This window comes from Struthio camelus, chromosome 9 (genome assembly GCF_040807025.1).
Source record: "Struthio camelus isolate bStrCam1 chromosome 9, bStrCam1.hap1, whole genome shotgun sequence".
NCBI classification, from domain to species: domain Eukaryota; kingdom Metazoa; phylum Chordata; class Aves; order Struthioniformes; family Struthionidae; genus Struthio; species Struthio camelus.
The window spans coordinates 14,329,811-14,357,693 of NC_090950.1; the positions used below are offsets into that span (position 1 = coordinate 14,329,811).

At 38.1% G+C, this 27,883-nt stretch overlaps 1 protein-coding gene across 7 annotated transcripts; it reads left to right on the forward strand.

Moving 5' to 3' along the window:
* Nucleotides 1-311: 311 nt before the first annotated feature.
* On the forward strand, nucleotides 312-27,883 carry DAW1 (dynein assembly factor with WD repeats 1). Of its 7 annotated transcripts, XM_068954505.1 has the most exons (14): nucleotides 4,948-5,024; nucleotides 6,567-6,639; nucleotides 8,756-8,900; nucleotides 12,450-12,508; nucleotides 13,156-13,278; nucleotides 15,235-15,334; nucleotides 17,898-18,005; nucleotides 18,469-18,575; nucleotides 21,853-21,955; nucleotides 23,540-23,654; nucleotides 24,730-24,806; nucleotides 26,272-26,434; nucleotides 27,114-27,174; nucleotides 27,609-27,883. In XM_068954505.1, exons 1-13 carry the CDS (start codon nucleotides 4,985-4,987, stop codon nucleotides 27,146-27,148), a joined length of 1,248 nt encoding a protein of 415 aa, XP_068810606.1. In that variant the 5' UTR covers nucleotides 4,948-4,984; the 3' UTR covers nucleotides 27,149-27,174; nucleotides 27,609-27,883. The 7 variants fall into 7 exon arrangements, with proteins under 7 accessions (XP_068810607.1, XP_068810610.1, XP_068810605.1 ...); XM_068954506.1 differs by lacking the exons at nucleotides 4,948-5,024; nucleotides 27,609-27,883 and adding an exon at nucleotides 312-567 and having other exon boundaries at nucleotides 27,114-27,559; XM_068954509.1 differs by lacking the exons at nucleotides 4,948-5,024; nucleotides 27,609-27,883 and adding an exon at nucleotides 312-567 and having other exon boundaries at nucleotides 8,761-8,900; nucleotides 27,114-27,559.

Sequence of the window (27,883 nt, forward strand, 5' to 3'; positions counted from 1 at the left end):
GTACATCAGCATGATGGTAAGGCAACTTAGGAAACATGAAACGCTGAGCCAATACAGTAGGCCTACCATGTTTAGTGAAGGCATGTACAGAAGTCGAGAAACATACAGGTGTATGCAAATACTTAACACATTTTTGGCATCATAGAAACAAAATAGGAAAGCCAAAATGAGTTATTTTGACTTTTTAAATTAAAAATGATGGTGAAATGAACACGCTTTGACTTTAGTGAAGCCGTGTTTTCTAAAAGGAAGTGGCTTTCATTACTTATGTTTATCAACTCTTTGCTTCCTCGTGTCCCAAAGCGGTTTGACACAACGGTATGTTAGGTACACAGAGAAGAAATGCTCCTGTTTTCCTCAGCAGGTGAATCAGGACAACTCACTGGCTTTCGTCTTGCAGCTCAGACAGTCTGACCACAGAATTTGTGTATAATTACCTGATTTTGTCAGCTTTGCCATCTTAACTGGATGATACAAATCTCTCATTAACCAAAATGTCTTCAGCCACCTACAGTCTGGACCATGCAAAGAAAGATAAAAGGCTTTTCTGAATTCTTCTCAGAGAAGGTAGGAGAAATACATGTCGGTTTTTTTTGCTTTGAGTCTTTTCTGTTGGCAAGATTAAGACAGGAAAGAAGGCGCTCTCTTAAAAAAATGGATAGCAAAGGAAAACTTTTTCAGCTAAGTGAAAATTTGACTGAAAGAACTAAAAATGTATGGAATTACCTGTTTGCCTGGGAAAAGCAAGCAGTGTGTCAGAAGTTAAAGATGGAAGAAAAGAGCAAAAAGGAAAAATGTTGTTCTCTTCTAAAACTTATTATTGTTATCTCTGGTAGGTACACAACACGTGTCTAGTCATGTTAACAGAAACTTGTAGGTGATGTATTTCATAGGCAAATAGTAACTATGTATTTTTCATTCTGGATAACCAGCCATGCAAGGATGAAAAACAGAGAATTTCTGGAAAAGATAGTGCTTTGCTGTTGTGTAATATGCTGTCAGCTCTGTCTCCCAATATAGTGGCTACGTAGCAAACAGTAAGCTCATGGAAATTCATGTTCATCATACAGGTAATAGAGTTTTAACATTCTCAGAGCTGTGGTGTCATGATTAGCATTGGAGATAAACAGAAATGAGCAGAAATGAGAAGCAGGTTTAACAATGCACGGGGAAGTGCATGTCTGCATGGGCATATGTTTGGGCAAGAGGAAATAGGGACCTATTCCAGAATAAAACAACTTTGAGAAGTGCTACATATTTAATTAGCCAAGCAGAAAAAAAGGAAATATCAGAGCACAAGCTTTCTGCATCTGATAGACCTTGACAATTATGAAAAAAGGTAACGTGCAAAAAACTCCCCTTAGTAGAAGTTTGCCACACTCATGACTAACGTAACAGAAATAGGAAGTGGCTTTTTGCATCTTTCCCTTAACTCAGACTACTCTTGGGCTGGCCTTTCTGATTTAGTTCAGCATACCACAGACTGACCTACTTGAGAACAAGTGGGTCATGATACTACTTTAAATCAGGAAGCCTAAAACCCACTTTTCTCTGCAAGCGAGAGTGTGCTTGAGTAAGAAACACTTTCTTCTTTTTATTCTTCTTAGTCTTCGTAGGATGGTACTTTGGCTCAAAAAAACAGAGATTTTCAGAGTCTGTGATGATAGCAAGAAGCCCACAATTCTCAAGAGGAAGCTGTTCATTGAACTGCATTAATTTTGCCTGATACTGTCCAATACAGTTGTCTCCACTGCTCTAGATAGGTGCATACTGGAGCCTTTCGAAGGCTTTCAACACTGACTGATAACGAGGCTTACAGCATCTTAACTTTCTGACGTTCCTGCAACCTGCTGACACAAGCAAAAAATGCACACAGGGAGCAACTGATTTATAGGTTATCCTTCTAGGCTGATAACATCAATACTTTTGATCTCTGAACATCAAAGCTGATTATCTCATCCATCGATAAAAAACTGCTGCAGATCCTGGCCCAATGTCTCAGCATTTCACTTGTCTTTCCAGTGTAGAGGTTTTTGAATTTTATACAGTGTCTATGCAGTTTCTTTGAGGCTGCCTTTTCATTGCAGACATGTTGTGTTACAGTCTTTGGATGCTAAAAACCTCAAGGTACCAATGTGCCCCAGCAGTCTCAGTGAAAATTCTTCCTCCTAAAATTATGCACTAGTTGGCTATTTCCCCGAACTCTGAAGTGTTGCATTTCTGCCTAACTTTGTATGCCTGCAGTCCCATAGTAGTGGTGTAGCTGTGATATAAATGAGGAAAGGTCTGTAGGGAGAGGTGATGCTTTTTTTTTCTAGACTAAGTGATGCAGGTGGGTAAACCAGACAAGCTTTGGTTAGAAACTTCATAGGAATACCATAAGCATTTGGATTACCACAGACTCATCCAGCTCTGTGTCTCAACAAAACGTTCCTTCTTTTTAGAAAGCTTATCTTGTCTATTATGCCACCACTGATGTAAGTTTTAAGTAGTGAAGCTGTGTGCTGGAAATGTCCAAAGTGATCCAGGCTATGAAGTATCAATGGTTTTTAGACAGCAGTGTAACTGCCAGGCTGTAGAGGACTCGTAGCTGACCCAGACGTCTACACAGCAAAATGGTCGTAATGTAGCATGTTTGTAACGTAGCTAATACGGGTAAAAACGGCAGTGAAAATTTAGTGGTATAGACCTCGGGTCGGTCTGCCTACCCACCTCTGTGTATCATTAGTGTCCCTGCTTGCCTAGTCCTCCAGTGATTAGCTGCGTTCAAGTCCTTTCTGCACTCCTTCACTGCAGTTGTTACCTAGGCTGCCTGAAGCTTTCCTAGGCCACCCTACCTGTGCTATGAATGTGGTTCCATTTTGTCAGAAAGACATACAAGCTGTTAGTTACTTTATATGTATTTTGCACACGTGCCCGTACTGGGTGGCACTCTGGGAAAAAACGTTTCTCAGCAGAGTGAGCCACTCATGTGGTCAGCAATTTTTCCTAGCTTTTATACAGGAATAGAGAGACTGATGCCATTAGCCCACTGCCTCTTTGGGACAGGCTGCATAGAGGCTGCATAGAGAGCTAACAGCCTTTCTGCAGTGACTCCACTGTTCCCGACTCTTGTGCTTAAAGAGGCAAGGAAAGGGGGCAAGAGTCAAGGCTGGTCTCCTCCATGATTTCACTGATCAACTTCTGAGAGTTGTTAATGCCTCTTAATATCCTGGGTGATGATAAGCTGTGAGGAGTGCAGGTTTAGATGGAGATTTACAGCAAGAAAGCGAGGAGAGAGGGTGCAGAGGGCTGCCAGGTGATGATGTCATGCGGCTGTGAGGTCATTCCATTTCCTTCTTCCCTGTTGAGACTAGGGTGACATTTGCCATATCCGTGTCTCAGGGGAAAAGAAAGGTCCTCCTTGGCACATGATAACAAAACTTTGAAAAACTTATTTCTCAAGAATATGACAATAATTGATGCAAGGAAGTAAATACAAACCAGAAGTACAAGACTGAAGAGATGCTTACTATATGTAGTGGAACTGGAGATATTCCCAGTTTATGCTGTATCAAGCCTTTAAAGTAAAAAAAATTAACTAACTAAAAAAATTAAATGCAACACTGCTAGCTACTGTTAACTAATCTGCTAATCAGAAAGGCTGCATGAATTTATATTTTCAAAGAACAGAGGGGAAGGAGTTAACGTAGGAAGTGGTATTCGTGGCATCTCCATTGTTAGCATCAGGTAAATTAAAAGAACAGAAAATGTTTATATTCAAAAATTATAATCTGGGTGGATACAGATTATGATAAACAAATACAAAAAGCTAATAAGAAACTAGAGACCACCAAGAGCAGGGGGTTGGTCAAAAAGCTATTTTTGAATAAGCTTGTTCAAAGTAAGTAAATTCAAAGGAAAAGCTGTTTAGCTTAATTGGGAATGATTGTTTTCAGTGAAAATACTTCTTATCTTCCTCAAGACAACTGGCTTTCCACATACCAATAAGACAATTAAAAAAATTAAAATAAACAAATGGAGACTAAAAGCCTGAAGACCACTTTGTCTCCCAACCATGTCCCAAAGTAAATCTGGAATTGGCTATTGTGTTTTACTTCCTGACTTTCAAAAAACCAGAGGACCATCTTCAAAGGGAAGCAGCAGGGGACCATATGGACGTTTGGGAAGAGTCGTGCGTTACTGAGCGCTGACCTGGACTGCGCTCTGTCGACCTGCTGTCAACAGTGAGGGCTGTGAGAAGATTTACTAAATCAACGTGTTGTCTGCTTCCCCCTATTGATGAGCCATTCTTGCGTGAAGCTTGCCTCAAATTTTTTGTTGTGTAAACCCATTATCTTTTAATGAGTCCTTCTTGGTTATTGCCTTTTCAATACATTAACTTTTTTCTTCTGTCTCTGATGTAACCGCATTTTCCCACTCATGTATCTGTCTTGAGTTTGCCTTTAAAATATTTAACTGATTATTTTTTCTTCAAGTATTTTTTTTAAGCCCTTGGACTTTTTTTTTTTTGGTCACTGGGTAGGTATTTGATTTTCAAATGGCTTTCTAACGGGGTTTGTCAGGCCTCTTAGGGGCTCAGATCCTTCATCGCTTTCCAGTGCGGTGCAGCTGAGGCCTGCGGCGCCCGTGCGCCCTCCTGCCTGTGCTGCTCCTGGGCACCCCGTCCCGCCAGCAGCTCTTCTGGCAGCTGCTGCGAAGCTACACAGGGCGGACGACGGCCGAAGAGCCTCGGCGATAAACCTCCGCACGTGGCAGAAAGCCACGGCCGTTATGACGGATGGCTCCGCCAGTGTAAAACAAGCAGTGATACCCCCCGCCGCCGCCGCCACCCCAACTGTTAACGAGCAGCACAGAAAGCACAAAATGGCGCCGGGCGAGCAGGGCCGCTGCCGCCGTCCCGCCTGCCGGCCGGCGCCTGCGCAGCGCGAGTGTTTGCGGGTTGCTATGGGAGCGGGCCGAGGCCGGCGGCCGGCACGGGAGGATGCGGCTGAAGCGGCTGCTGCTGCGCTATTACCCACCGGGTGCGGAGCGGGGCGCGGGGCGCGGAGGGGCGGGGCCGGGCCGGGCCGGATCGCTGCCCCGCGCCCGGCTGGCGTCGCGCTGCCCCTGCAGCAGGCGGCGCCGCGGGCCGGGCCGGGCCGGGCTCCGGCTGCGGGCCCACGGCCGGGGCGGCCTCTGCCCGCCCTGGGCTGGCGCAGGCACCCGAGGGAGCGCGGCTGCCCTCGTGGCCCGAACCCTGGCGGGCGTGCTCCCTGCTGCCCGACGCTGTGCGTTGTCTCAGAGCACGCTTGCCTAGCACGAGCTAGCGGCTCTGCACACCCAGCTAGTTACTGAGAACTCGGTCGCAGCTTCTCCGCGTTGTAAAACCCCTCCAGTAATAAGGGTTTTCCCTCCGCGCCTTAACTGCGCTGCATGTAGCAGCTTAGAGCAGGAGTAAGTAAGTGGACCCTACGCCTGCTGTTGGGGTGAAATCTCGATTTCGGCGGTGCGTTTTTTCGGCGCTTCGGTTCGGGTGTCGCCTTCCATCTAGGAAGAGTTTGCCACAGGTCCAGAGATGGAGCTGGTGGTTTTATTGTTGCAAGGCAGGACGGTCTCGTTCACAGCCTTGTTCCTCTGTAGGGCAATAAGGAGTTAAAAAAGTCGAAGCACAAGTCACAGAAGTGAGTAGTTAGCACCAAAAATGCATGTGCATTAGCAAAAGACCACTTTGGTAAAAAGTTCGCTTATTACTTGTTCTTCCTTTCTTTGTTTTGTGTTTTTCCCGAGCGGGCCCGTGCTTCAGAAAGGTGTACTGCCAAGCTGCCTTCGCGGTTGATCATTAACTACTCAGGAGACTTTAGTGCATTTTCTTATGTAAAATAAGGGAGAGATGACAAATAGTGTTGGAATGCCTGATGTAATAACAGGCTTTTCTGCCAAATTAGATATTTTCTTACAAACTTGGTAAAATGCAAAATGACATGAAAATTCATCCAAAATGTCCTTAACCAAGAAGCAGCAAAACTCTTCAATGAATATTTTGAAACAGAAAACAATGTGGTTAAACATTTTAATACTTCAGCTCAAAGTACTTCTTACTTTGCCAAAGCATACCTGGAAATGAGAAGTGTGTTATCGTTTTCTATGCCTTACTGCACATAGGCCTTTGCAAGCAGAGAAGTTAAAAATAACAGTTTTTGGTAAAATGTATTGTCCAAATTGCTAGGAGTACCAAACTACAACAAGTATCTTCAGGACAACTTGTTTGAAAATAGAGCTGATGAAATCATGCAAAAAGTTGTCAGAAAAAAAAGGTATTTTTTTCCAGAACTGAAAATGAATCATAAATATAGCATTTAGAATATTAATGTTTAATTTCTGTTAGCATATAAACACATAAGGGCTGCTCATCACTTGGCTAATTTATAGCAAGAACTGTCACTGTAGTTCTAATCTCATGAACTGGAAGTAGATCTGCTGAAGTCAGTAGAGTAATTAATGCAAGTGGAGCATTGAGATCTACAGTATGCATCACAAAATCCTTAACATCTAATTAAGACTTGTATATCTTTTTTTTTTTAAAGGAATTATCCTGGAATACATACAAGGCGGTGAGCCGAAGACCAGATCTATAGATCTACTTGATCTTAGCCCTAAGTAAGTATGATTCTATTTCAGGAAACAGCACTATATGCTGTTTTATAGCAGGCTCATATACAACTCTGATAGTTTTAAATGTAATTGAGGTCAGTTATGTCTTTTCCACTGAAACGAACAAAAAGAAAAAAAGCAGTCATTTGTTCTGCTTGTATTTTAAATAAAAAATTTGCATTCCAAATGATTATTACTGTCATGCTTTCTGCCACCGTCAGAGGGGGAAGCTCTTTTTGCTTATGGAATTATGATTATCAAGATGCTTGTACAAAGCCAGCAGAAATGCTGAGTTTTACGGTGCCAAACCTGTAATGTTATAATTAGCGATAGTTAGTTCTTAGGTACTGTAATAATATTTCTGTTCAGGATGTTTTTAAAAAGCGGGTCTGATTCAGCTCCCAATTATACTACTATACATGAGCGTGTTGAAATCACTGAAAACAACAACCAGGTAAAAGTTCAGATCACTCCTGTTGAATAATTAATCCCCTTATCTCTAAGGTAAGATAGTGCCAGATAGGTAAGTAAGTGTTAATATTTCCCTCTCATATATCCATGTGGAGAAACTAGGTATCTGCTTCTGTTGAAAGTAGTGGAAGTGTTGTGTTTCTTTTGTTAGTAATCTAGTTATAGTTGGGTTCTTTGGAAGAACAAGTAAGAGTGCATAATCTGATTTTCTAAGTTCCTGCAGATGATGATGGAAGCTGTAGGGGTTTGATATATCCAAAAATTAGACCCTGATTGACCTGACTGAGGAATGGAATACACAATCTGTTTCAAAGCCAAGTTTAGAATTAAGTTTTAAGAGGATATCTTTGGCTAAGATCGAAAGCAGTAATCGCTTCATGAGGAAGCAAGTAAAGCTTATTATGTGGGAGACAATCATCAATAACATCTAGCCCTGGCTTTCAGACAGTTGAAAGTCACCAATCTGAAACTCGGATCTGTCATCTTTGCAAAGAGTAAGACAAATTTGTTACAACAGTTAGTTGAAGGAGAGTTGACTTGGCAGGTTAGTATACTGAAATAGGTTTAATACTGCGGCATGTAACTTGTGCAACAGTGCTTGGGAAGTTCTTTGACCTACTGACATTTTGTGCAGTTTGTGACAGAATATAGTTATATCTCTAGTGCATCTTTTCACAGAACTTTTTGTCTAGCATCAGACACCATAGAAAGATTATCAGGGTTATCAGATTTTATGTACCTCCTTTGGCTAAGGTCTTCTGGGTACCGAAAAAAGGAAAAAAACAAAAACCAAAAGCAAAATGGAAAGCTGAGAGCCCTAATATAATTTTGGTCGTAGTAGTCAGCAAACATCTCTACACAACTGGATCTGGTTGGTTGAGCTTCACAAAAGGCTAAAAATGGCACCATTAACTAAAGTTGCTAAAACCCATGGAGCTTAGATAGAGAGATATGAAGTAATATGATTGCCTTGTTACTGACAGTCATATGGAAGAGTGAGTTAGTGCTCTAACTGATGGGTATTGTCAACTCTCAGTGTTTCTCGTGGATGGCCAGAAATTAGCAGTTTTTCTGATGATATGAAAAGCAGATACGATTCCACCAACTAGATGTGAAGCACTTCCTGAGGGCTGCATGAACACCAATGGACTGTGTACCACATTTTGGAAGTTATTGCTAGACCTAGGAGTTATAGAAACAGGCATAATTTGTAAAGCCATGGGCAGAAATTATTTTAATACTTTCATATGTATTTTATCATGTTGTTACTTCATGTGCTTTGGGAAAATTTATGAAACTCCAGTTTAATCCAGGTATTTATTCCTAAACTATCAATTTTGGAAACTTATCTCCCCTGTCTGACCCTCTGTGGGAACCCTTTGAAAGGGTAGAGTTCTTGCCAAGCTAAGATTTTTAAAAGCCAGATCTTTCTGAACTGCCGTACTGAAGGAGAGAAAGAAGTACAGAAACGAAGAAAGATTTATTCATGGGTCTTTAAACCATTATAGATTGAGATACATTTTATTTAATTAATAATTTTATGTAAATAATTGCTTACATATACTTCTCTGCAAGTAAACAATATGTTTTCATAAATCATAACTATTGTCAGAGGATGAAATCTGTTTTTTTAATTTTTTTCCATAACTAGCACAGATGTCATGGCTTTAGTAGAAGAAATACGGAAAGGAGAACCTCTCATCACAGCTTCGTGCAAGGAACAGGTCATACATTTAGTACGAAGATTGCAAGAGAAGCTTGGGGAACAAGAGGATCGCAAGTTCTATCTTTTTAAGGTCAGAGGCACCTTAAAAATAATTTTGAGGATTTTGCAATGTTTCAGTTGTAATATTGTGAGTATATTTTTACTGACGTATGTTGTAACTGAGCACAACATTTGGACTTTATGACCGGTTTCTCAGTTGTTTTCAATCACCACTGCAATGTTTAGAGAGACTGAGTCTGGCCTGGTTATGTCTGCTAGGAATTCCCCTAAAAGGCTGGAGGTATAACTGTCCCTAAACACGGTTTACACAGACTAATGTACAAGGGTGTGTTTTCGATGGAGAAAAGTAATTATCTTATTTGTCAAATGACTTTGTGGACCAGCAACACCCAGAGTTGTGTGTAAACAAAAACTGTGAACAGAACTCAAATACATTAGCTGATGGGAAAGGCCCTGAATATTTTTTTACACATTTTCTTCTATGTAAATTATGATTATTTTAGGGATTCTGCTACATAGAGCAGCGCCGCTTGTCGTTGCTTTCTGCCAGCTAAGGGGATGATAGAGAAATTCAGAGATTTTCAAGGGTTGGGGTCGTATTGACCTTCTGTAGTGGATTCTGCCGGTAAGACTGGAATAATAGAAGGTGTTTAAAAACAAAAAGGTTATTAGCGATCTTTCTTACTGTTTGGCTTGGAAAGCTGACGAAAAGGTAGTAATAGGAATGTCCCCAATAGTGTGGATCTTGTAAATGATAATTTATTCAGTGGTTCATTATCTGGAGATAATTTGGAATTAATAAAATGCCAGGCCTTGCAAACATCATCTTTGTAACAGGCCCAAGGCTAGTAGTAACACTTAAGAAATTTTCATCTTTTATTTTACCCACATCCACCTTTCTTTTCTTTGAGTAAATGAGGTGTAGCTGATGTGTTGATAGCGTCTTGTGTTAAGTAAATTTGTCACCTTGTAAGTTGTAAAGGTTTGAATATACTGATGGATCTTCTGCTTACACACAACACTTTGTAGGCTTATTTTAAATAAGTAAGCTTTTTAAGAGTAATGACTAGAAGTGACCTCTCTGCACTTAAAGTCCAGTCTTCAGTCTGTGGGAAGAAAATAGATTTAACTTTAATTATGGAAAGAAAAATAATTAAGTGTTGTATCTTTATTGTGTCAGCAGATGGCAATGTGTCACTATTTCAAATTGTTGTTGCACACTAGGCTATTGAGTATTACATTGAATTTAGACAGAAGAAGAAGTCTTGCATTCTTAGTCCTTTTTTATTGGTTTATTTGGTTAAAATCTTAACTTAAAATGTTACAAGAAATAACTTGGATTATTTTGACCAGTAGGACACAACTGGTGAATAATATAAAAGACTTGTATATTTAAACTTGGAAAAAGAGCTGTGTATAATAAGGAATCTTAAATTTAAAGAGATTTTGTTTCATTTTAAGGTATACTCTTGGTTGTGACAATGCCTTGCTTTTCGTTTTTTTAACGTTGTTCATCACAGGCACTGACAAATCTAATCAGTATTGACTTATTTCCTTCACTCGAGTAGTCAGAAGTGTGTGAGCATAGCTGGTTTTATATTTCAGTTCCATTTAAGGCATGTAAATAATACACAAGTATTAGAAGCTGCTGATCAATATGATCATGCATCATTAATATGATGTGGCGAGACTGTGGTGAGGTGGGAAAACATTTTTCTAAACAATGGTCCATATGTTTACGTTGTTTGGAAATGAATATTTTTTCCTGCTGCTCAAGAGCATAATCTAAAAAGAGTATGGAGGCATTGATGTAAACCCATCTTTACTGTAATTTCCAGTAATTGTGGTGACGGTGTTGTTAGCCACCCAGCAGAGAAGGAAGCTATTGTAACAAATTCCCAGGTTTTAAACTATTACAAACCAATGGCATGCTGCACTGATCTGCAGATTTTTATCTTAGGGACTGGAATAGCGGATTTTGCAGAATGGAGGTACGTTTTTTTGATATCACTCTAGGGTTTGATTATTGTACCACTTGGCACAAGCAGCTCTTGCTGACTTAAGAGTTCTGTAGATGAAGCAACTGCAGCATTGGGCCTTGAAGGAATAGGGCCGCTTCTGTTAGGAAAAAAAATTGTGATCTGAAATTGAACATAAATCCATCTCATTTTCCCCCCTTTTTGTTCATACTTGTTAGATATATTTGTTGTTCAGAGCTGCCTGCACAGAGCCTTAGAAACGTTAGGGATCAAATTTCTATAAATTTCCGTAATTATCCATGCTCACGTGCAGACATTTGGATACTGTGCGTGTTTGAAAAAAGCAAAATATTTTTGTCATCTCCACATCTTTATGGCCCATTCGCACTGCTGTAGCTGAAAGGACAACTTGGCTTGCTTTCTGCAGAGAATAGAAATTGCTCTTTCTCTGACATAAAATACCTTTCTCTCTCTGTTGCTCTGTCTCTCTCCCTTTCTCAATCCTTCGCCTGACCCTTTGTTGTTTTTCTTCCATTTCGATCAGTTCCTACTCTTCTGAGATCTCTTGAGCTCCCTTTATTTTCCTTTCTGAATATATGTCTGGCAGCTGAGAAAGACGTAAGAAAGCAAGAGATAAGAACAAAAAGTTGAAGCTCTGGTAGTATGTCAGTGGTTAAATGGCATCGCTCATAAATCATGTCTTCTTCATTCTTGATGCTACAGAGAGGACCTAATGGACCACTGCTGTATTTGCCGTGATTTCCCAGGTTATGATTTTATTATACTTTAGACTCAAGCAGAAGCCAGCTTGTGACAGATGAAAGTTTTTCAAACGCAAACCATGTTATACAATCACCAGGTTACTGAAACACAAACCAAATGATACTTCTTTCTCATTTTTGAAATATCATAGCAGATTGACTTTCATTGGGCAGTGTTTGAAGCTATTTTTGATAGCTATGTTTAATAAAATTTGAAAGGTATTACTATAGGTATGAAGTAATTTACATAAAGAATGTACGTTGTCTGACGGAAGGGCTTAGAACCAGTGTTAGAAAAATAGCGGCCTAAATAATACCTAAATAATACTGGCAGAAATCTCCTCTTTGAATTTTGTCCTGATAAGCCTCTTTGTTTTAGTACTGTATGCCTTTTTTTGTTATGACACAATAGGAAGGAGCTGCACCTTTAATGTTGTTCTTCGCATTTTTAGAATGATACCATGTACTAGCCAAAAGCATCCGATAACATAAAGGATTCAAAATACACAATTCACCTGCATCCTTGAGTAACTGCATAAGGTTTAATAGCAGTTAGGATTTTTTCTCATGACTGAATTCATCAGGCATGGTCCCCTCACCCGTTTGTTTTGCCTTTTCAGCTCTGGTGTAGGTTACTTTGCTGGTCGCAGAGAAAGTGGAGGAAAAGGAAACATGGGGAAAAGACTATATAATTTTCGCAGGGGTAACCTGATGAGGCATGTTTTTTTCCAGTTAGCAGCTAATGTATTACAACCATAATTGCTAAGCTAACTGGAGGAGGAGAAAATATGAAGCTATTTAATATTCTGAGTAATTTGATTTTATGAAAAAATTGCGTCAAATCTTATTTTCTTCTCCCTCTCCCCCCTTCTATTTCAGGTGCTTAGGACACACATATTACCACTGACTAATGTAGCATTTAACAAATCTGGTTCCCGGTAAGCTGTTTTTAAATTCAAAATATATGATTACTAATGGAAGTTTTGTATTTGTAAATTAAATTGTAAGCGAATTTCAGTGTTCTTGTTTTCCTGAGAAAAGAAGTCAGCCGTGCTGCTTCTAAGCAACTTTAGATTGGTGATTAGGCGTCTCTGGGAGATCCAATAGGAAATGCAAAGAAGTGGCGAGTGAGATTATATAATTTTTTTCTCCCGAGATGATAGCTTGTTGATAATTAATGCATTTAATAAAGAAGCACCTTTATGGCAAGAGAGTGAATGTCGTTAAAAGCAAATGAGTCTTTGACATAAATTCCTTTGAGACTTTGTAGTGGAATTCGACGTTAACTGATTTCACTCTGGGTCTAGGCCTAATAATTTTTCCTTTTGTGTCTCAAAAGGAGCAGCTGAATTTTTAATTGAAATGCATTAAAGATTAGAAATAAATTATGTTTTATGATTAATATTTGAAAAAAAGAAAGAAAAAAAGAAAAGAAATGTCCATGGTCATTAATCAATATTTTGGAAAGAAAGAAAAGAGTCAGAGGCTGAAGCAATGCTGACTGAAATCTGTGGAAATAATTAATTTGGCACCAGGACCATTAAGATATTGGTAGCATTCAAAAATTATTTTCTCTTTATTTTAGCTTTATCACTGGAAGCTATGACAGAACCTGCAAAGTATGGGATACTGCATCAGGAGAAGAGTTACGTACGCTGGAGGGACACAGAAATGTTGTCTATGCAATAGCTTTCAACAATCCCTATGGGTAAATATATTTTCTCTGAGATGCACCATAATTGCTAATCATACTATTTTGCAAATTCAGAATTATTACTTGAATTTTAACATACGATAGAATTTTTGTTCTCAAACCAAAACTTTCAAGTTGTGAACTGGAAAAGTTAAAACTGTAGCTAATAACCACGGGAAGACACTGTATATTATTTGTACAAGAAATGCATTCAAGCATGTTTTCTGCTTTAATTTATAAACTGATATTTAGAAATTCATAGTTTAAGTTTCATTAGGTATTCAGTATCTTGAAAAAATGTATGTTACTCAGTATAAATAACATATTGAAACACAGATTTATTTCTGACAATATCTGTGTAATCAGTTGTGTTCTAGATGTTAATCATTCTTTACTGCCTCCGTGTAATTGTATATGATACAAGTGAAATACCTATGACCACTTGTTTTGCCTCAGTTATAGAGAAATAACATTTCCATCATAACAAAAATGGATTTCTCCATTATAATTTAGGACATGATTTGAAAAGTCAGAGCTGTTCATAAAATCTGCAGGGTGCTGCTGTATGGATCTCAGATATGCATTTGTGCATCTTTTGTTTTCTGCAGTAACTGTTTGCCCTTGGTCAGAACTGCCACCGGTTAAATAAAGGGAATCACATGTTAGGTGCTGAAGTTTTATTATCGTCCACTTCCGGAGGAAGCTTTTGTGTCAAAATAATCAGTTTGCATCTCTGCAAAATAAGATAGAAATTAATTTGTATTTTTACACTGAATCACATTACTTTTTTCACTGTCAGATGTCCTATTTACCAGTTAAGCAGTACACAGTTAACATCAAGAAATAAATGTTAAAGATGTGTTCTTAGGTTATTTTGAGCATCATCAGTTCCTTCTAAATGGAAAGACTAGAACCTACTGTGTCTTCTACTCTGGTATTGTCCTTTACTTTAAAAGAACAATTTATGAAATTGTTCTACTTAGTCCAGAGGAACTACGTATGACAAAAATTTGTGCTGAGATCAATAACTAGATTGTGACATAAAAGCATAAACGTGGAGAAGCAAAATGTAGCAGATATCTGCTATTTGTATGAGAGAGAAAAGCTGATGAGACTCTTGAGCTCCTTTTAAATTGAAAGTCCGGTAAAAAAAGAAGGTTTTTCTGCTAATCTCTAGGTTTCTGTACAGTGTCCCTCTCTGCATTTCTGGGCACCTAACTTCAGTTCGGTCTTGCCCTAGCTGCATTTAGTTACAACGCTCCCATTGACTTCAGTGGGAGGAGAGCTGGACTTTTGAAGTTTGGGTAAGCTGTTTATAATAATGGTTTATAAAAGTGTTTATGAAACAAACCAACCCTGAATTCATGCCAGGTCTGTTTGATGAAATGATGGTACTTTTGAATATGTCTGGAAGCACAGCAGATAACCTCACCCCTAATATGAGTTATTCATCAGTTATGAATGTGTGCTGTGCTACTGGATAGGCGCAGTGGCTGTTTTAGAAGCTATGTCAGCTCTTTTTTTAATGTAATATCACTTTCATTTGTGAAAGCCTGCTCCGGGATCTTGTAATGTGGCAAAATGCACCAAAATGCATGCAAGAGCAGAAATCACTTCATGGGCTTCTTGCGAGGAACTCTTGATCTGTTGACCTGTGGCTTTGTTGGGCTTGTACAGAGGGTGCGTGACTGCCGACCAAAGTGATGGAAATTGCCCTTTGCTCTGTGCACAGGAGCACAGGGAGAGAAGTTCCCAGCTACCATTTTCTTCTTTGCAAGTCTGTACAGGAGCAGCCGCTACCTATGGAATAAGTGTATTGCTAAGCTAAGAGCTTGCGCCTGAAAGAATTTGAAGAAATATACTGCTGTTATGCTTTGAAGATAGTATATTGTTTCTGTGATTTCTACTGTCTTTGAAATCAGAGTTTCTCTTTTCTTTTCTGAATAAAAATGACAGTGTTTTTCCATTTAGCGACAAGATTGCCACTGGATCTTTTGATAAGACCTGCAAATTGTGGAGTACAGAAACAGGAAAATGTTATCATACTTTCAGAGGACATACTGCAGAAATAGTGAGTACATATGGACATTTCTTATTCCTTTGCATTCCATGCAAAGTCATACATAGCTGTGGGCTCCAAGTGTCCATGAGCTAACATTGCAAGGGGCTGCTATTTGCATCTATTCTCACATTCAGACATTGTGAACATGTATGAAAAAATATTCTAACCACTCTTAAGAAATAGAACAAAACATCGTACACAGTTTGAGAGGTGATTTTTAGTCTTGTCTTGTTACAATTTCTCGTTTGTCAAATGTTAACATATTCCTGAAAACAATAGAACAATCTGAAATTTCAGTTTTTTGCACATATTATTCTTTGATGTGTTTGTTTTACCCATTTTTTTCCTAGATATTTTATACTGCCTCTCATATTTGCATAACTGAATACACAAGAACATCATTGCTTGTATTGCTGTCTTTTACGTTATGATTTGTACTTTTAGTGCAGGACTGGTGGGAGTCATAGAAGAATTTCTGAAATAAAATAGCATTTTAAATATGTTAACTGAGAATATGTGGGATACTGAAATGCCAAAGATACACAACAACAAGACAGTTGAAGCTTAGAAATTGAACTCAGTTTCCTTTTCAATGCACTTGGAGCCCTAATAGCAAAAGTAACTGTATTGATCCACAGCATTTCAGTTTAAAAGAGCAGGACAAATCCACTGAAACACTGTTTCAATGCAGAATATATTTCTGCATAAAAGTAGCTATAGAATCATTACTTATTACTAAAGCATTTGTGGAAACCGTTTCTGGAAATACTCTACGTTAGATTTGTAGATTGCAAGGCCTGTAGCTAGTGTAAGAAAATGCTGGTTTGCCTTGGTGGAAGTCAGGGTTGGTTTCAGTAGGTTTTTAGGTCTATAGATATTTTAAGAGTTATCTCTTAACGATGAAAAGCTTTTGCTTACTGAGATAGTCTATAGTGATTTTGCTTCTACGAATCAGGTAGCTAAATATATAAAGGCCCTTTCAATTTCCTCTGACTTGCATAGGGGCAGGATTAGGCCTAATGTGTTATGAGTCGTGCTAACAAATAATTGGTAGAAGAGTGTACCCAGTAGAAAATTCTGTGTTTCTCTGTGTGAGACCTGTTTCTAAAGGAAGACTGTTACTGCGTGTGATGCATTGCTGGCAAGGGCATGTCCGTGTCTATTCAATATTAAAAAAGAAAAGGGCATCCTAATGACAATGCACCAGTGACCTCGGTTACCGTTTTCCTTTTTATGTAGCACCTCCTCTTCTTTATTAGCAGGACAATCATATTGAATAATACAAAGAACAGGGAGGTGACTACATCCTTTTTTAATATGGAAAATGATTTAAGGAAATTGAGGAGGTTTCGTTCATGCTTTTTCGTTATTAAATAAATATGAAATGGTGAGGACACATCCAACCTTTAGCAAATAGCCTAGATAACAACAGCAGTTCAGTTAAGAGTGTGAGCGTACACGGCGTGTGTGAGTCAAATATACACACCTGGTTTGCCCCACACTGATCATGTTAAAGAAGAAGACATCCATCAGCCCTCCAGTGATGTTGTTAGAGAGGACAACTCTCAGCCAGACTGAACAGTAACAGGGGATTTCAAAGAGGTGTTTGAAACAAAGAAGGAGAAAAGAAGCATGAAAGAAGCAAGGCAATTTGTAACAAGGGGGAGGAGACACTGGCCTGGAAACAGCAATATTCAAAACCTGCTTTGGCACTGTCAGAAGTGGCCTCAGCGGCATCACGATCTCTGCGTAGACCAGAGAGCGCGGCCTCCCTGTTCACCATCTGCCTCCAGCTAGTGGGTTGTCAGTACAGGGTATATCAAGTAGTACCTCTCAAAGGTGTGTGTGGATACCTTCTCTCCAGCGGATGGATCAGCAGCTGGTAGGACCGCACGGTTCCCATAAAGCCAGAGCACGCACATCTCCTACAGGATGTGCGTGTGAGCAGGGAACCTGTGCTCCTAGAAGAGAAGGTGAGCGTGTAACCCACGCGAGAGGGGAATGTGTGCACGTGTGACAACGTGAATGTGTGCGTGTGATTAAACCTTTCTGGGGTTACAGAAGGCTGTTTAGAAATGTGTAGGTGTTTATTAACATTATATAAGTATCCAGTGTTACATCTCTGGTTCTGATCCTTAATGTATAGTTCTCCGATTGCCAATTAATCATTGTTAATACATTAATAAACTGCTCCAATCCTGATTTTTGTTTTAAACTTTGGGAAATAAATAGCTTTTCTCTGTGAGGCAAAATGAAGCACCTAAAAAGTGGATTTTAATCCAAGCTCAGAAAATAATACAGAAAATGTTCCAGTAAGTCTTTTTTTAACACATGATCATTGTAAAACAGCCAATTAGTCCAATTGATTTGAGCAGTCATCCGAGCTATGTGGTTAAGATTAGTTGCTTTCCTAATAAACTGTCAGAACCACCTTGCAATTTTCTGTAGGTCATAAACTATTAAGTGGGACCATTGTCATATTTAGAAATATTAATCCTGACCCATGGTTTTCAGAAAACTTGTATAAATCATCATCTTTTCCTTTTTTCTCCATTTTTTTGTTTTGTTATAGGTGTGTTTATCCTTTAATCTTCAAAGCACCTTGGTGGCAACTGGAAGCATGGATACTACAGCCAAGCTGTGGGATATAGAGAAAGGAGAAGAAGTAGTCACTTTAAGTGTATGTTTTCCCCCTTTATATTTTTAAAGGTTTTTCTTGCTTTTTTAGTTTTCTGACTGAGATAAATAACAATATACTTCTTAATTTGCATTTCAAAACTTGCAGGTGGGTTGCACAGTGACTGCAATTAAAAAAACAAATTAAAAAACTTGTCTAATTCATTATCTGTCACTGCAGGATTGCTCATACCACTTTATTGGTTAGTGCTTAAGTGACGTGCCTGATTTTTGCAGTTGTTGGGATATTGACTATTCCACAGCCCAGTAGATTTTTCTGTCAGAATTGTGGTATTGTGATGTAGTGGACAAGGCAGTAACTAATGTATTAAAGTGTTATAGAAGGATTGTGCAACAATGCAAATAAAATGTATTTGATTTCTTAAATGCTACTGGAAAAAGCTACCTATTGAACAAAGGAAAAGTCTTATTTACATTCTCATACTCCTTTTTTAAAATCCTCTCAGGGGCACTCAGCAGAAATTATTGCGTTGTCTTTTAACACCACAGGAGATAGGATTATCACTGGCTCCTTTGACCATACAGTTGCAGTGTGGGACGTTGGCACTGGCAGGTACTAAAGTATTAATAAATGTCATTTTGCATTTCATGTTTTAAAGACAAATGAAAGAGACAATGTTGAGCTGTGAATTACAGACTTTGCACTTCTGCTTCCTTTTGGGTAGGCATTCCTTCATCTTTCCTTTTGTTACTTCTGCTCCCTTTCTCCTTCTGAAAAGGAACCCTGCTCGTCAGGTGATTTTCTATGCATAAGGTTTAGTTTTTTTATTCTAAATTTCCATTTTCTTGTGAACACTAAGGAGGCGGATGGAATGGAGTGATCCTATGTTTGTTACTAGGAAATTCTCCAAACGAGAAGATATTTTATCAGTACAGAAACTCATGGTTTGGAGGGTGTCTAGATTTTCTAGATGGAACAGACTGTTTAAATAAAAAGAAAAGATATGTTATGTTGTAGGAAATTAGTCTGCTCGCTTTATCTTTAAAAAACACAGAGGGCCTGTTTTGCTTCTCACACTGCTTTATGTCAATATAAATTTATAAAGAGGAGAAAATTTGATCCCTCTGACTACAGAGAACAAAATGTCTAGTTTATGATGCCAGCAAATAATAACGTAGTAGCTAAATACTAGGTGGTTATATTATCCTGACAAATCCTCTTGTTTTTTCAACTGGAAACTTGGTATAAATAGAGTAATAAAATGGTTGCCGTGATTACTGACAAAGTAATTTATGAAAATAAAGATTCTATTAAATTTTCAGAGACGATGTCTGTCTTTGTGAGAGCAAGGGGAATATCTCTGTAATTAATATATGAAGGGAAAGTGTATGCATAGTGCTATCTTGGAATAATGAACTTAATAACGTGTATCTGTGTATCGCTTCAAAACCAAAGTAATTGTGATTAAAAAAAGTAACGTGCACATAGTTCATCATTTAAGGCTTGATCCTGTAAGCTTTGAGCATATATAACTTAAGCAGTTTAATGTTTGGCATGTAAGTGCTAAGGAGGCGCTCCCTCAGCAGGTCGGGCCTTTGGATTCAACGTTATTGTACAGCCTGCTGTTCTTGCAGATATGTTTGTGGGAAAACAGCTTCTGTCATGTTCTCATCTGAGCCCGCAGTGAAGTCAAAGTCTTAGGATTTTCATGTTGCATTCTTTTTTTCTAAGAAACGATTGTGGACTTCACCACGGGATCAAATAGCAGGAAGTGGGATATGAGGGACTGAATTAGTGTTTAAACACTAGTAGCTCTGGTAGGTAGCTAGTAGGCAGTATAATTGGGCCAGGATCAGCATTCAGTCTTTTAGCTGGCAGTGAGTCGTGTACACATTTAGTAATAGAGAAGGGTTGTAGTTAAGAAAGACTTGTGAGCAAATCATGCTTTTCTGAATCCTGGTTCAGGGAAATTTGCAAAAATCTTGTATGTGGGGTTATGTGTGCTCTTTTCTTTCACCGTATGGAATATCTGAGAAACGTTGCCCTGCAAATACGAGCTTGGATGATTGAAGTTCCTTTCAGTTTTGCTAACTGACTTTGATGAACACCTGTGTTGCTCGTTTTTTTTTTTCCGATGGCTGTCCAGTATTGTCCTGAGGGAGCCGAAGTAGGGACAAGAAATTTAAATCTCAAGAAGGTTCAAGATTCAAAAATGTTTAAAAGTTAAGAAAAAAGGAAAAAATAAACGAAAGCCTGTATTTCAACAATAGTTTTGGCAATGACAAATACAGTCAGCTCTGATTCATTTGAAGGTGTTTTCAGAGCTCCATTTGATAGATTTAACAGCCCGTAACTGGGGTCAGGAGTGGGGGACACCAGAACACTGTGAGAGAGTTTCTTCTTGGTTACAATTATGGTGCAAATACTAGAGCATCCACATATTAAATTTCACTGTTTGTGAATATTTATACCAGTAAGACTTGTGGAAGTTGAAGGCTGAAGAAGTATTATCGTGACTGAACCTTAATTTTTGTGGTATTTCACAGCCTTATTATACAGGCTTTTCCTAATTGCGAATGTCTCAGATTATGGGTTCTGTGAGACGTGGTCCCCACATGGCTATTCGTTCACCTTACTGACTGGAGTTCTAGCAGGTTGAAGCCTGGACTGCCTTTTCACAATTTGGAAATCAAAATGTTTGTCATGATTAGGTATTAGTTGTTACAATAACAGCAATCTTGATCACCAAATAATATATTCACAAAATTAAGATGTTTTCCACTGCTATTGTTTATTGATTTTTCTTTTTCCTGTAAAAAGGTCTGTACAATTGCAAAAGGCTCACATTGTTAGAAATTCAAAGAAGTAAATCTACAAGATGACATGAGCATAGTTAAGTTTTTGTTATCATAAACAAATAGAAAATTCATTTGTTCAGATTTGCGTTGTGATCTGTTCATTCAGCGTATACGTTAATTTAGCTCTCCTATATCTTATGCAACAAATAAAAACAGCATTTCAGTTACTTCAGCTAACTCATTTAGTTGTTTTTCTAGTCATTACTTTGTCCATTACTTAAAGTTTTTTTCTATTAATGATACAGTGATACTAGAATTGTAATAATATCTTAATTTACTAATCCTTTAATATATCTATCAATTAGTCTCTTTTAGAGTTCATTGCTTTATAGGCTATTAATTCATAGTGAGCACTAGTGGCTAATCGTACCTCTCTATTCAGCTAAAGCTGATTGAAGAATTTAATGGAGCTAGCGTTGTCAGTCCTTGCGCAGTAAGAAGTTTAGCATTAATGAGGATTAGAAGTCATATTTCAGTTTTGCCCTTGTTTCTCAGTTACTTGAGTACCTGCTCAAATTAAGTACCTGATTAAGTCCCAGTTGATCTGCAGTGGATTTTATAAAAAGATTTAAAAGACTTTGGTGATACACAGTTTTAAAGATACATTGTTTGCAATTCGTTGAAATAGGATACTGGGAGATTAATGCGGAAAAACTTGCTGTTTGTACTTTGGATGTAGATGAATAAAAGAAATCTGTCTCTGACATTACAAAGCCATAACATTTCACAGGGAATACATTCATTAAAATGCTTCTTCAAGAGAAGAGAGGATTCTTCCATTTTACTCCTTATTTCCTCTCTATCTCAAAGAGGAAAAATGGAGGTGATGTAGTACTAGAGTGATAAATGAGCTGTATCACGCCATTTAAGCGCTTTGATGGAAAAAACAGTGATGACTGGACACCTTAGCTATACCCTTTTACAAGCTTGCTTATAAATACATGCCTGTATCAAAATACACACTAAAAATGTTAATTTTCTTTTTTCCCCTTCCCCTTCCCCCCTTCCCCTCCTCTCTTCTCTTTTTCTAGGAAGTTACATACTTTAATAGGTCACCGGGGAGAGATTAGCAGCGCACAGTTCAACTGGGACTGCTCTCTCATTGTTACTGGATCAATGGACAAAACATGCATGGTAAGGAATTGGAAGACGGACTTACTGCTCCTGTATAAAATCTCTCTTGCTGCAACAAGTAATTTATTATCAGATTTCATGCAAAATATGGTGAATCCCTGTAGTTCTTGTTACAGATTCAGAAAAACATTGTAGCTTATTTAAAAACTTTTTCTATAAATTAGCTGAATGGTTTATAAGGTTGCCCAGTACAGCTAAACTGGAAGGCATGTTTTACATTACATATAAATTAGAACTAATCTATTGCTTTAATATCAAAGAGAAAGGAGGACTATTTTACAGTTCATGTCATGGGGTGTAACTCAGGGGTTATTGCTTCTTGCTTCTTGTGGCACAGCCATCAAATGTGACTTTTGGCCGATCCGTAGGAGATAGTTTTTTAGTCAGGAATGTCTGATTTTGAGTGTTAAATTGCAAAAGGTATACATATCATTGGTGAGAGTTTGTCTACCCTCATCTGCACATTACTGAAACAGAATTGAGATGGAGCTGCTCAGAAGTCTGCAAATTTGGCCTGCTAGCGTTTAGAGTGGAGCACCCATATTTATAGCATCCTTTATTTTGCCCTCATAGATGAAGCGATAATATTTCCACATTCAACTCTTCAGTTTATTGTAGAAGAAGGTGTTACTATGAGGGTGGAGTTTTGCTTGTCAGAATCAGAGGAGGGATGGAGGAATTGAGTGTCTGACGTACTGCTGAGGTCCAAGCCTGCCATGTCGTGTGAAAGCTGAATAGCCTGAAAGATTCCACAAGATAAATTAATGGAGTCTCATCTGAACGGATATCTTTGTGTGTCATAACACAGAACTTAAGTAAACGGGAGATCATGGTAGCTATGTTTAGGAAAAGAAAGGAACTAGGAAAGCAGAATAAATTCCAGGTTTTTAGTTTTGACTAAGATGTGCACAAGGGTGAGTGAACTGAACTAATTTGATTGGCTTCGCTTCCCTAGATCCCACACAGTGTGTCTTATCGCTCTTGACAATGGTATTGTTTCTTGATTAAGTAGCCACTGCTTTTCCTTCTTTTTAGGTAGCATAAGCAGATTGTAGTAATCGAGATAGATACTGGTGCTTTTCCCGAATTTGATTTTTCTCTCTCATAGCTTTTTTTACTGCATTTTTAGAATTCTTTTCAGCTTAGTTGCTACTGAAGTGTTCTCATCAGCTACTTTATATAAAAATCTTTTATAAACTGGAAGAGCACCGTTTTAAACTGGTATGTATAATTCATTAAAGAATTTACAATCCAAAGCAAAACCTACAAGCTTTTTATATGAACTTATTAATATCAGTGAAGCCTAGTTAAAGAATGATATGTACTTTTAATTCTTATTTAATCAATATTCCAAAATACAAAATATATTGGACTACATTAAACTCTAAGCAGTGACTCTTTATTTATTTATGTCCAGGTTTCACATTAATACATCTAGTCAGACATCAGAAAGGCTCTATATATGTCACATTACTGATCAACTAGATACCTATCAAGGAAATTAGTCCAAATAAGCACAAAAGTTAGCTTTATCTACCTACAGTAGTTTGGATGATTTGTTTATTTATTGCTATGCACCTGCAGCTGTGGAATGCTATGACTGGGACACATGTAGCAACTTTAACAGGTCACAGTGATGAAATATTGGATGTCTGTTTTGATTATGCTGGCCAGCGTATTGCAACTGCCTCCGCTGATGGTAAGTGAAGTGATTTCGATTGGGATTGCTATAAGGATCGCAATGGCAGTGTAAAAACACATTTGTCCTTTTTCCTTTGGTTTTGCTCTAAATGCAGCTTGATCAAAGCAGAGTTTCATGACTTGAAACCACAGATCAAGCTATGTTTGTTTCATTTTAGAAAGTTATCATTAAACTTAAAAAAAATTTCCCCCCTGAAAATTTTCATATTTTTCTCACTTTAATCAAATCAAACCGTCTTTCCCCTTTAACCTCAAGCTTGTAGGGAAATAATTCTCTTGTAGCTGGAACTATATTTAAAAAATATAGGGAAGTAGCTTTTGAGTGAAGTTTGGTTTAGGTGGCTCAAATTTAGGCCTAAATGAAAAAGGTGTCTGGAAGTTTAATAGTGGATTTGCTACTAGATCTTCCTAATACACAGCAAGAAAATGCACAGTAAAAAGCTAGTAAAATAAACAATTTTGTTTTGTTATTGGTATGCAGCAGATTTTGTGTGCTTATTATTTTTTATGACTCACAATAAATAGCTTTCTGTATTCACCTGCACAGTGTTTTATTATAGCACATAGTGATGATGCCATTTTTTTTACCTACTTACTTAGTGTATTGATTTTGCGCTTTCAGGAACAGACTAGATGGGGGGCACTACGTGGATCTGATTTGCTGTAGTTGCTAAGTTAAGAGAAAATACAGTGTAAAAATCTTTCTGAAATGCAATGAATAGCTTATTAAATATAATAAATAGCTTATTAAATGCAATAACTGTCTGAAATGTCATGGAAGCTTTCTGAATATAATGTAACAAGCTTTCTGAAAGTACAGACTAAAATGGTCCATGTTCAAAGTGGACATTTTACAAGTTTCACTGCAGAAACCATTATGAAGTTAACCTTTTCCAACGATATTACGGATACTTTTTGATAATCTTTTTCCTTGGGGAAAACTGGTAAGATTGCCATCTACTTCTGTTGAAATCAAACCTGGGGATGAGGCCCTTCCAGCCTTGTTAAAATGTTCTTATTAAAATACATGCTTCCGCAGAACAGTCACAAATGCTTTTCATCTACCACAACAGGATCAGGAAGAGTTTATAATGCAGAAACAAAAAATTGCATTGCAAAGATAGAAGGGCATGGAGGTGAAATTTCAAAGGTGAGTTGTATGAGTTGCACTCTTTCGTATTTACTTCTGTGTGACAGCCAATCTACCAGTTATTCCGTAACACTCAATAAGGTTAAAGAGTAAGTTAAGTTTTTTTAGTCTCTTGATGACATCTTAAGGCCATTGCCTTCTGAGACTTTTACCATCACCCTCTTCCCTTGCTTTCACTAGATCTACTCCACGCCTGATTATGGAAAGGAACAGAAAGAGCACGTTTCTGTGGCAAAATGCACGGAGGGTGTAATTTGTACAAGGGAATTGGAAGCCTAAAGCCCATTTCAAAAATCACTTGGTTATGAGAAGAATACTCATGTACTTCACCAAATTTCCTCAGTTTTCAGTGCCAAAGTTCAGTTCCAAAGGCATTTAGTTAGCTCTGTTTTTTTAATTTTAATTAATGTCAGTAAGTAATCAAATTGTTACTTAATTAGTTTAAAAAAAAACTTTTGTTATTTAATCCTCGTAACTTTTCTTCATTCTTTCAAATGGTTAGGTTTCATTAGCTCTGAGGCTAGCGTGCTAAGTTTATGCTACTTTCTCTTTGATGCTTTTTGTAAATGACATACTAATATTTTGAAATTAGAATAGTTCTTCATAAACAAAACTCACACTCTTTCCTTGTGTTGATTTGGATATTATAATTACTCTACTGAGAGACTGTTAAGTTCAGAAGGGCTAGTCTTTCCTCAATATATTCTATGCAATACTTCATACTCACTGTGCACTGAGGAATGCAGCCACTGTTTCCTGAAATGTGGAAGGGTTATTAGTGCTGGCATGGATTTCTTTGTTGGAAGTGAGAATTTGCTGATCTGGGAGCATTCTGAAAAGCCAGTCTATTTCTGCAGATGTTCTGCATGGCTGCGATCACTTGGGAATGTTATAGCTTGGAAATTTCATTTCTGGGGAGCGCGCATGTTGCCTTCAGTAATTAAGCAAGATTGAATTATATAATAAACCTGGTATTGTCTGTTTAGTCTTATTAAAATATATGTGATTAACTGGAAATGCATGCAAACTTGGCAATGAATGTTTAACAAAATATGAAGACATCATACAAAATAAGTTGCCTTCAGTGGGAATTTGAATATTACAGAGACATTGTTATTTAATGCAGAACTCTATAAAATATGCATTTTGCATAGGAATAATGATGTTTAAATACAGTTGTTACCGTTATAGAGCCAATGTGTTTTGGTGGGATAATATTCCAAAGTCCTATTCCTATGATGAGCATTAATGTTAATGTGGATGGGCCTTTGTACATAAACAAAGTTTCCAGCCACAGCAGTTTGTTGGGGTGACTCTAGTGGTATACTGCACTTAATTTTAGCTGAAAAACCAAATGCAAGAGTTTCTGACTTCCAGTTTCATGTTCTGATCACTAGATATGCTTCCTTTTCTAGGCATATTGACATGCTAAATAATATCACTCTTCTATTTTTTTTTTTTAAAGATATGTTTCAACCCTAAAGGGAATCGTATACTAACAGCCAGCTCTGATAAAACTGCTAGACTCTGGGATGCTGCTACTGGACAGTGCATTCAGATATTAGAGGGTCACACTGATGAAATATTCTCCTGCGCTTTCAATTACAAAGGCAATATAATCATTACAGGTAACTAATATTCTCCCAAGTGGACTTTTTTCATTTTTTAGACTCTTATACTTTAAATCTTGTTATGTAAAAATTTATTTAGTCTGAAAAATGTCCTGGGACCACATCTCAAGTGCAGGTACCAGCAGTGTCTCAAAATATAGTCAAGAAAAGCTAGAAACTCACTTTGGAACTGAAGCTTAAGTGAGTACTGCCACGATCAAATGTGGATAGAGGCATAGGCATACCCTTCCACCTGTCCTGTGGTCATGTATGAGTTGCAGACCAGTTCCTAAGCCATGTTCTCACACTCCGTTGTAGTGAGGGAGCTCTGGATATGAAAAACATAAAGTTTCTTAAATGGGAACAGACCTTTTGGGTATTTGGCGCTGTGCTCTGCTCAGGTTTCAGTCACTTCAGACAAAGAAAGTCTTGGGAGTGGGAAAACACATGAGCAGAGTATTTGTGATTTTTTTTTGCTTGTATCTTTTGGCCGAACCACCAAAATATGGGGTGCAGGATGACCTCAGCTAGAAATACCACTGCAGGTCCCGCTGTGTCTTGCTAGTCATGGGCAGAAAAGGTTTGTTTCTCTGGATCGTCTACATTCCAGATAGCTGTTGATTTAGGTTTTTAACAAAAATGGGTAAGTTATACAATACAGCCAAAATATTTCCTCACAATGTGTGTTTATTACTAGGGAGCAAGGATAACACCTGTAGAGTATGGCGCTGACTGAAGACAAAGAATGATCCAGTTTGGTACGTGCCTTGACCAACATCATGAATTTCATAGTCAATAAACATTAGTTTTTCAGATCTGTTTTCTTCTACCCTCTTTGTTGGGTTTCAGCTTTGCTGAAGTAGATGAGTTACCTAGATGTTGACAGGTTTGAGTTCACTGATGTCTGCTAGATGTAGAATTGTAGAATCACAGAATAGTTGAGGTTGGAAGGGGCCTGTGGAGATTGTCATCTCCAACACCCGCTACTCAAAGCTGGGTGAACTAGAGCAGGTTGACGGGGGTTGTGTCCTGTTAGATTTTGAGTATCTCCAAGGATGGAGACTCCACAGCCTCTCTGGGCAACCAGACTGTTCCAGTGTTCAATTACCCTTACAGTAAAAGAAGTTTTTTCTTATATTTAAACTGAATTTCCTGTGTTTCAATTTGTACCCATTGCCTCTTTTCCTGTCAGTGGATATCACTGAAAAGAGTCTGGCTCCATCATCTCAGTTACCTGATTATGGATGAATCCAGTAGGCTGGCCCCATTTGTTTGTGTGTAATGCTTTTAATTAAAAAATAACATTATGTTACTCTCAAGTGTGAAAGGTTTGTTCTTATGCATCTCGTCTGAGTAGTTGTGTATTTTTTTTTGTTGTGTAATAAAGGATTGTGTTAAAATGACAGTTATGCTACTTGTAGTGCAGTGGTCCCACTTGATGTTTTCAGGGAAAAACGTTAGCAATCA

Excerpts from the sequence above, each read along its gene's own strand:
- DAW1 (XM_068954504.1), top strand. The coding sequence starts at position 4,985 with ATGCGGCTGAAGCGGCTGCTGCTGCGCTATTACCCACCGG. Across the intron at positions 8,901-12,449 it reads GCAAGTTCTATCTTTTTAAG|GTGCTTAGGACACACATATT; the intron begins GTCAGAGGCACC and ends CTTCTATTTCAG. Across the intron at positions 21,956-23,539 it reads CAATGGACAAAACATGCATG|CTGTGGAATGCTATGACTGG; the intron begins GTAAGGAATTGG and ends ATGCACCTGCAG.